The sequence below is a fragment of the Quercus suber genome, unplaced genomic scaffold (assembly GCF_002906115.3).
Source record: "Quercus suber isolate HL8 unplaced genomic scaffold, Cork oak 2.0 scaffold_29, whole genome shotgun sequence".
In the NCBI taxonomy this organism is placed as follows: domain Eukaryota; kingdom Viridiplantae; phylum Streptophyta; class Magnoliopsida; order Fagales; family Fagaceae; genus Quercus; species Quercus suber.
In genome coordinates, this window is record NW_027069494.1 from 1,277,859 (window position 1) to 1,288,291 (window position 10,433).

The 10,433-nt window shown below is 33.8% G+C and overlaps 1 protein-coding gene across 1 annotated transcript; it reads left to right on the forward strand.

The window, feature by feature from the left end:
* The first annotated feature begins 3,304 nt into the window (after positions 1-3,304).
* On the forward strand, positions 3,305-6,074 carry LOC136066261 (subtilisin-like protease SBT5.3). The gene is made up of 6 exons (XM_065770304.1): positions 3,305-3,438; positions 3,686-3,795; positions 3,885-3,982; positions 4,097-4,264; positions 5,870-5,978; positions 6,065-6,074. Exons 1-6 carry the CDS (start codon positions 3,355-3,357, stop codon positions 6,072-6,074), a joined length of 579 nt encoding a protein of 192 aa, XP_065626376.1. The 5' UTR covers positions 3,305-3,354.
* The last annotated feature ends 4,359 nt before the right edge of the window (positions 6,075-10,433 follow it).

Genomic DNA, 10,433 nt, shown 5'->3' on the forward strand with positions numbered 1-10,433 from the left:
TCATCCTTATTCTCCAAACTTGATCTTGTACCACATCCTCTTAAGATTCATATAGCTGATCGTTCCACCATGCATGGGAATAGTCTAGGTTTTGTTTCGACCTCCAACATCTCTATTCCTAAGGTCTTCCATGTACTTAACCTATCCTATAATTTGTGCTCTGTGAGACAATTAGCGAAACTAGGATATTGCCTTATTTTTTACTATTCTGGGTGTACTGTACAGGATCCAAGGATGGGGTAAGAGCTTGGGACCGGTCCTAGAGTTGGGCGGATGTTTCTCATGAACAATCTTCATTTTCCACTTGTTGCTCCTGTTTCTGTTGCTGCTGCAATTGCTGTGGTTTCTTCCTTACCTTCTCTCGCACTTTGGTATTCTTGTCTTAGTCATGCACCCTCTTCTCGAGTACAATAGTTAACTTCTAAGGGTCTATTAGGTTCTATGTCCAAAGACAATTTTGATTATACCTTATGCCAGTTAGGAAAACAGCCAGTTTTAGCTTTTAATAATAGTGATTCTATCTCTAATAGTATTTTTGAGTTAGTTCATTCTGATGTTTGGGGACATTCTCTTGTTGCTAGTATTGGTGGATATTGATATTCTGTTGTTTTTATTGATAATTACTCTCGTTATAGTTGGATCTTTCCTATGAAATCTTGTTATGAAATTTTACCAATATACAGCAACTTCGCAAAAATGGTTGAAACACAATTCTCCAAATGTATCAAAATTTTTTGATCTAATAATGCTCTTGAATATACTCAATATGCTTTTCAAGCTCTGTTACATTAGTATGACACTGTACATCATCTAACTTGTCCAGGTACCTCTTAGCAAAATGGTCGAGCTGAACGAAAACTTCGTCATATTGTTGACGCTGTTCGTGCTCTTTTTCTTTCTGCCAAAGTTCTTGCCTCATTTTGGGGTGAAGCTGCTCTTCATGCTATTAATCGCATTCCAAGCACTGTCATCAATAATCAAACTCCGTATGAGCGCCTTTTTGGGTCACCCACTAACTATCATCACCTTCGCTCCTTTGGATCTACTTGTTGTTGTTCTTCTTCAACCTCATGAGCACAACAAACTTGAGTCTTGATCTAGACTTCGTTACTTTCTTGGTTATGGCGAAACTCAAAAGTGGTATCGGTGTTATGATTTTGTTTCTCATCATCTTCGTGTTTCTTGTAATGTTGTCTTCTGGGAACATCGCTTGTTTGTTGAACTCTCTCAATTTCATTCTTCCCTCACTACCCCCTCTATTTTAGAAATCTTTCCAGATGAGTCTCGTGTTCCTTCTATAAATACTCTTGATCCTCTTTTGGACTTCTCTATCCAACCTCCAGATATTTTTTATGCTTCTCCTAGACAAGTCAGCTTGAACTTAGGTCCCCTGCTCCTGCTCCGCCTGAAGATCCTCCACAAGACATTCCATCTCGTCACTCAACCCGAGTAAGATCCATTCCTGCATATTTACTTAACTATAATTGTTACTCTGCCCTTCCTACACTCCATGAGCCTCACACCTATTGTGAGGCCGCCATTGACCCTTTATGGCCACTGACCCTTTATGGCAGATTGCGATGAAAGAGGAACTTGATGTATTAACCAAAAACAATACTTGGGATCTGGTTACTCTCCTTCTTGAACAGTTTGTGATTGGTTGTAAGTAGATTTACAAGATCAAGACTTGCTTTGATGGGATCATTGAGCGCTATAAGGCTTGTCTTGTTGCAAAAGGTTTTACACAAAAGTATGAGATTGATTATGAAAAGACATTTACTCCAGTTGCTTATATCTCATCTGTTCATGCCCTCTTTACTGTTGCCGCTACTAGTAAATGAGATCCTTTTAATATGGATGTTAAAAATGTCTTCCTTAAGGGAGATTTGAGTGAAGAAGTTTATATGCAACCTCCTCCTGGTCTCTCTGTTGAATCAAACAAGGTTTGTTGCCTTCGACGTGCACTTTATGGCCTTAAACAAACTCCACGAGTTCGGTTTACCAAGTTCAGCTTCCCTATCTTTCGCTTAGGTTACACTACCGGTCCTTATGATTCTGCCTTATTTCTTTGTTGCATTGATAAAGGCACCATTTTACTTCTCCTATACGTGGATGATATGATCATAAGTGATGATGATCTTAGTGGCATTTAAGAACTCAAAGATTTTCTCAGTCAGCAATTTTAAATAAAAGATCTTGGACATCTCAGCTATTTCTTGGGTCTTGAAATCATTCATTCCACAAATGGTCTTTATATTACTTAAGCTAAGTATGCTTCTGACCTTTTGTCTTGAGCTGGATTCACTGACAGCAAGACTGTTAACACTCCAATTGAACTTAATGTGCATCTAACTCCCTCGGGGGGGTGGGGGGGGGAGAATCATTGTCTAATCCTTCTCTTTACAGATGATTGGGCTTAGTTTATATTACAGTTACTCGTCCAGAAATTTCCTATGTTGTTCATCTGGTAAGCCAGTATATGTCTGTTCTACGATTGACTCATTACACTGCTGTTCTGCGCATTCTTCGATACTTGAAGGACACTCTCTTCCATGACCTTTTCTACTCAGCTCAGTCTCCTCTTGGACTCCGTGCATTCTCTGATACTAATTAGGCAGGAAATCCCACTGATTGCAAGTCCACCACTAGTTATTGCTTTTTTCTTGGTTCTTCTTTGATTTCCAGGTAAAGTAAGAAACAAGCCTTTATGGCCCACTCTAGTACTGAAGCAAAATATCGTGCCCTTGTTGATACCACATCTGAGTTCATTTGACTACGATGGCTTCTTAAGGACTTAAGTGTGTCCACATCCTTTGCTACTCCTCTTTATTGTGACAACTAGAGTGCTAATCATATTGCTCACAATGATGTCTTCCATGAACGGACTAAACGCATCGAGATTGATTGTCATTTTATCCGTTATCATCTTGTCCATGATACTCTCAAACTTTTCTCCGTCTCCTCAAATATCAACTTGCAAATATCTTCACCAAGTCACATCCTAAAGGACACCTTCGTGATTTGGTTGACAATCTCAAGTCTCACATCCACCTTTAGTTTGAGGGGGGCTGTTAACGTTTATAGTATTGTGAGTTTTAGGCCCAATTAAATTACTTGTATAATACACATTCTTATACTACACTCTTACTTATACTGTATTCACATGTCTCATATATAAAGATACTCACATATATTCTTTCACTATAAAATATACTACTTTTGCATTCATTATTTCTAAAAACGAGAACGGCCGTCAGTGTTCCACGCTATAAAATAAGTGACAACTTTCTGCTCCGTTGAAGGCGCAGTAAACAAGGATAAATCGCAGGCAAATTTTCACAAAAGATATAGCCAATGAGACTATCAAGGCCTGGCCTTTTCCTCCTACCATTTCTTCTGCTCTACATAGTGCAGAGACCCACCTATGCTACCCAAAAGGTCAGCACTAGCTCTTCGTCTTTGAATATATATTAAAATATTTATGTCCAATCTTGATGATTTCATTATTTATGATTTCATTTATGTCCACATATTTATGTCCACCTATGCTACCCACCTATGATTTCATTATATATTGAATATGATTTCATATGTCCAGAGTATGAAGGCGCACTATTTATGATTTCATTATTTATGTCCAATCTTTTTTCTTTTTCTTTCCTTTCTTTTTTGTGTGTGGCTGTAGTCATATGTGGTGTACTTGGGAGCCCATTCACATGGCCCAGAACTCTCCTCAGTTGATATAAATCGAATAACCGAGTCTCACTATGAGTTTCTTGGATCATTCTTGGCAAGGTACACGCATGAACTCATTATTATAAGTGATTTTTGAACATGATTCATTTCTTTTTTGCAATCCAAATCTTGAGTTTTTTATCATGCAGTCATGATGTCGCAAAAGAATCTATATTTTACTCATACACAAGGCACATCAATGGTTTTGCGGCAACCTTAGACGACCAAGTAGCAGCCGAGATAGCTAGTAAGAAATCTGCTGTCCTTTTTAGCTCCTTGCTATATACTCTCATTTTCTCTCTCTTCCTTATCTTGTATATATATATATAACTTGTATAAATAAACTTTTATAAAAATGTAGAGCATCCAAAAGTGGTCTCTGTTTTCCTGAACAAGGGAAGGAAATTACACACAACTCGATCATGGGACTTCATTATGGAACTCGACCATGTTGGGTCCAATCCATCCAGCTCGATTTGGAAGAAGGCAAGATATGGAGAAGATACCATTATTGGAAACCTTGATACTGGTGAGTATTTTTCTTTACTAATGAATGTTCTAATAACATACATTACCATTTTATGAAACTTTTTATGAAGTATTGAAAAAATAGTAAAAATGTTTGATAATTTTGATAATTTTTTTTTTTAAAAAAAATAAGTGATTAATGTGACATTTTTTTCCGGCTGAGACAAGTACACATCATCCTTTTTTTTTTTTTTTCTTTTTTTTGGGGCTAAGACAAGTACACATCATCTTAAATGTAGTAAGTTGACAAATAATATATATTGAATTTGGACTTTTGACTAGTACGTTCAATGCAAAAAATGAGAGTTCTGTCACCCTAACATTAATTATGAGAAACTGATATTTATAAACTACAAGGTCTGAAGTAATCGTATTATATTTGATTTTTTTTTTAATTTTTCTAACTATGGATGTGGTAATTGCATAGACCACTTCTTGAGTTTAGCAAAAGAGATAAGAAGGTCCATGTTCATGCATGAGAATATTCATAAAAATAAATAAATAAATAAATAAATTGAGGGTCTTCTAGGCAGACTCGGCCAGTTGTGTAGACTTTACTGTTAATCCATGGGACCACCATTAATTGGCATTGGTAAATATCTAAGCTACAGCGGCATCTAGAAAGATTCTTTCCTTTTCTGACTTTGCCCACTTGCTAATGATTTTTACCTGAACCTCAACATGAATGGATAATAATAAGTAGGTAGAATTAACTTTCTAGTGATTGAATATATTTTTTCTTTAATTATTTTTTCATTGAAAGTTGATTAAAATATATATCAATCTAAATAAATTTTAGGCTTTAAAAATAAGTAAATAAAACAAATAAATTTAAGAGTTGTGTTAGGGATATTATAGATTTTATTATACAAGTCTTATAATCTGATGTTTTATCAATAAACAAAAAGTAATTCAAATACTCATTTATAATTTTGTTGAACACATTCACTACTATATTAGTTTGTAAATTATTTGTAACAAGATTTTGTTAATGAATATCCTAAAAACATTGATTAAGATGCATTTAATACTTTATTAAAAAAAAATACATTTTTACAAATAAAATAATAATAATAAAGTTAAGAGATATACACAAATATCCAAAAAAAGCACACACGGCTACAATGAATTTGCACATATAAATTAATGAATCATTAACACATAAGTGTTTATTAAAACTCATAATTGAGCATTTATTAATCTTTAACATGTGCCTACTTGATCTATAATTAATGATTCGCTCAAGTGGATAATCAGACGTAATGAAACCTAAAAGAAGTCAATCTTTTTTTCTTTAAATGTGGATGTCTAATATCTAAATAATGGACTTTAATGGAAGATTTTATGATCTATTCTCATAACTTGTAAAACACCCAAGTAACTAACCAATGAAAGTAGTTATATATGATTCGATTATCATAGCTTCTGATTTTGGAAATGGTCGGAAAAGTTTGACAACAAAAAGTCTGCCAGTAACAACAAAAGAAACGGAATCATGTGACAGGCTTTTAGACAATATATGGATAACATTGATTGTCTGTTGCGTAAGTATTGGATTTTCTTTAGCCTCACTTTTTGTCCAATGGGTTTAATATACCACTACCAGGGGTCTGGCCCAAATCCAAGAGCTTTAGTGATGAAAAGTTGGGACCGATTCCATCAAAGTGGAAAGGAATCTGCCAAAATGACACTGATTCTGGATTTCGCTGTAACAGGTACCCTACTTTTTCTGGATGTTTTTTCCCCCTAAACCTTTTATGCTTCTCTTTATTGATCTTTAGTTAACATGTTACTATGTTAGTCAAGTTTGATAAGTTTTTTAATTCAAACTTCCCAATTTTCCCAGTAGAGAATGTTTCAATAGCAAAAGATTTTATGTCAATTTATTAGTTAATTATCATAAATTTCTGCAGAAAAAAGAGAGAGAACAAAGAAACAAGTAGACAAGAACTTGAATAGTTTTACCTTAGGCTTATTGTTGGTGGTGTGTAAGAGAGAGTTTCACTAAGAAAATATAGATGTGAACCCAAATACATTCAAAGAGCTCTGTTTCATGCCACCCAATACACTACAAGAAAAGTAGATCAAGCCAAATGCAATTCAAATTTGACTTTCACAGTTGACATACTGAAGCCAATCACAGAAAAATTGATTGTTATCAATGAAAAAATTATTGCTCTATGATTAAAAATGGGCTCTAATCAAAATTGCCAAATTGTATCAATGTTACTGAAGCCATTCGCTATTCGCTAATTGCTAAATTGTGTTATCCATGCCAAATGCCCATTCCTAGAACTTGGGAGTTAAGAGGATCTTTTCAACAATGTTGACTTTTAAAAACCTATGTTGGCAAACATCACCTTTAAAGGGAGAGAGGGTTTATTGTGTTTTGATTGCATGCTTCTTCTCCCTCGCATGAGGGTGGACCCCACAAGTATGAGGTCCACCCTTATGCGAGAGAGAGGAAGCATGCAATGAAAACATGGTGGATTTTCTCCTTTAAAGGAGGTGGAGAAAGAGACCTAATGGTATCCATAAAGCAACTTTAATTGGTATATTCAATACACTCAAATAACACATAGGTTATTAGTCCTTAACTTGAAGGGCCTAGCTAGTCAGAGCTCTTCTTTCTGCTTCAGAGTGTAGAAAACCAGTAGGGCAGCTTTGGCTCTTCGTGCACTGATTAACAATTTCCTTCTTCTTTCCATAAAAATTTAATAAATAAAAAAAACCTGCTCTTTATTCCATTTAATATTGTTGAAGATATAGTAGTTAAAAATTTGATTAGACAATGAAGTATTATTTTCAAGGGCCTTTTAGTAATAAGGAAAAAAAATGAAATACTATTACCTAGAAATTTGTGTGTAGGGCACAGTAAAAATATATGAAAAGAGATTTTTTTTTTTTTTTTGATTAAATAAAGAGATTTTCTTGTTGGCGGCAGGGCATCCACAACTATATTATTTTTAAAAGATTTTTATTTTTATTTTATTATAGAAAAAGGGGAGCCTGGTTTTTTTTTTCCCCTGCAATAGACCCATCGCCAATTCTCTTTCCTGATTGACACACCTCCGACTTGGCCTTCTACAAATGAATTGAACTAGTCTCACAATTCCATTGCCACTTCTGCCAACACCTTTTCTGGTGCCCAATTTCATCTTCTTCACAAACTGCACACAAGTATCTTAAACCTAGAATAACCCATTTCATCTTTAGTTATTTTACATAAAAGCGCACTATAAATTTTACTTATAAATTTTAGTAATTTTTAAGATAGTAATATTTAGAGAAATGTGAGGCAAATTATACTATATACAACATGAAAGCTCAGATTTGTGTTAAAACACATGAGCTTGTTTAGACCCCAAATTCATATATATATATATATATATATATAGCTGGATTGCTTTTACTCTAACTTAGACTAAGTGTAAAATAAGAGTAAAAAAGCGCAATCACCGGATTTACCTTAATGCATACACATGAACAATAAACAATAAAAGCAAAACTCAAGAGTAAGAGAACAGAGATGCAATCACAAGATAATACTAAAATGTGTTATCAAAGAGGAAATTGAAGAACTTGGCGAAAAACCTTTCCGCGACCCTCTAAGTCGAAATTGATCCACTGGTGAATAAGTTGTAGTACACGAATAACAAAAGACCCTTCAACTGACTTCTTGCTACCAACTGACTTCTAGGAGTCTTGTCTTCACTAGCTTTCCAGATCCCACAATACGCCTGATTGCATCTGCCAAGCCTCACTGGCTTCTTTTGGCAAATCCCAAAACTTCCCAAACTCTAAAATACTCTTTACACTCTGAAAATGTGTGGGTTGTATTTGTGTACAAATCTCTTCTCAAGGTATGATAATGGGAGCGGGAAGAAGAAAATGGTATAATGATTTCTCATTAAGGATGAGTAGCTCTCTCTCTCAAATATAGGTGTGTTGTAGAAAACCTATCTAGGGTTTTTCTCTCTAAATAGCCTATTTTACTTTTGTGGGTAATGAGGGTATATCTAGTATGGGTGAAGGGTAAGAAAGTCACACTAAAAATCCTCCAAGTAGAATGTTTCGCAGGTACTTTACGAGATGGCCTATCTCACGAAGCACTCGCGAAATGCAGTCTGACACTTGACTCTTTAGCTTCCAGCATGTGCTTCTCACGTGCCCTTTTCGCAAATTACTCTTCCCGCGAACTTCTTGCGAGCTAGTCGCAAAACTACACTGATTCTTCATTTCATGCTCGATTCTTCATCAACTTAATACTAAACCCAATACAATAAAATCTCACAAAAACAAAGAATAAAATTAATGCAAATACAACACTTTTTGTTATAGAATAAAGCCAACATAAAATATAGTTGTAAATCTTAACTTTACAATCTCCCCCTTAGACTATTCCGTATAAAAACACCCTATAACATATTCTAGACTTAAACGTGAGTTTGGGAATAATGGCAAAACTCACTCACACCCAAATTTAAAACTTGTGATGAACTTGAAACATATATACCTGTAATCTGAAACACTTGCACAAAACATATTAGACCCTCAAGGTAAAGCAAGTAATAAAAGAACAAGTATAATGTAACAAGTAAAAATGCGATCAAGTAAATATGATGTGAAATATATGAGCAACTTGATCAAACATACGACAGTCATATGGAAATAACTACAATGATCATACAGCAAAGTAAAAGATTATCCGAACATGAAATCAACAAAGCACAATGGCATAAAGATGTATGCATGTCTAACACATAAACATGATACGATGAGAGCAACAAAGCATGGATATTAAAAGTAACTCAAAGCACCATAAAGTAATGAGAAAACAAACATAAAACAAAACAAAACAAAACAAGGTTTTCTCATAAAAAGATGTATTCTTCCCTTTGGTATATGCATCTCTCTTATGGCTTTCCATCTACGAATGTGCACGAGATATAATTTTTTCCCCTGAGAATGTACACATTAGTCATATAGAAATTATGATACACTTTGATATACTCTCCAGTATACAACACATTCTCTTACACAATGTAGAATAATTACCGATTTTTTTTTTTTTTAAAGATAAAAACACAAGCATCTTGATGATCTATTTGGTCGAGGAAATCAATGCACCGCCCCTTCTCACTAAAAAAAAAATTGGGTTTATCTAAAAGCTTCACTACCTTCCAAAAATGTATTGTTGCAGAAACCGCTACACTAAGGAGTAAATAGGTTTTCTTTTTAAATTTTTTTATTATGTAAAGGAGTTCAGAATTAGTTGTCCTACAAGTTAGGACATGAAAGTTTTGTCATATCCACTTGATCATATGTTAAACTAACGTATCTAAGTCTTTTTCTACCTAAAAAAAGGATCTACGTCTCTTATTCTATCTTAATTACTCTGTACAGCTTGTAGTCTAAAATCAAGACAACAAATAATAGTTTATGTTAGCTATATAAAATTGGGCAAAATACTATATAATATATGGTTTACATCGATCTACTTATCCAAAATTGTTAATTATACTCTAGTTTACAACAATCCCTTTTTTAAATGAACGATTCAAGACCTTGGTCTTCTAAATTGTTTATTATACACTAGTTTACAACAATTCCTTTTTCATTGACAATTGTTTACTTTGCTAAGATGTACGAAAATAATAATAATAAAGAAGTTACTTTGCTAAGGCGATTGGTCTTGCATGTGCATGTGTGCATGAGCACTTGCACTTGTGTTTGCATTAAAGAAATTTGATTATAAAATTTAAATTGTCTTACTTTTAATCACTTTGGGCATGAGAATGAGATACCCGCTTGCTAACAATATGTCAAATTAGAAAATGTTAAAACTACAGCTAATTTTAATACAAAAGATCGTCTAAACTAAGTATGATAAATCGGCTTTACAAATATTTCCTAGAGTGGCCATTAAGAAATTTAAGTTTTTATTTTTTATTTTTTTTAATCTAATACAAAAAGAATTTGAATTATATTGACATAAAAAATAATAAAAAAATATACTCAAATACATGAAATTTTACTATTTCTTTCTAATAACAAAAAGAAAAGAAAAAAAAAAGGATTTATGAACCCTATGAGCTTAAAAAATAATTATGTATAGAATTTTTTTTTTTTTTTTTTGGAAGTATATTAATTTTTTTTAACCAGGGGTC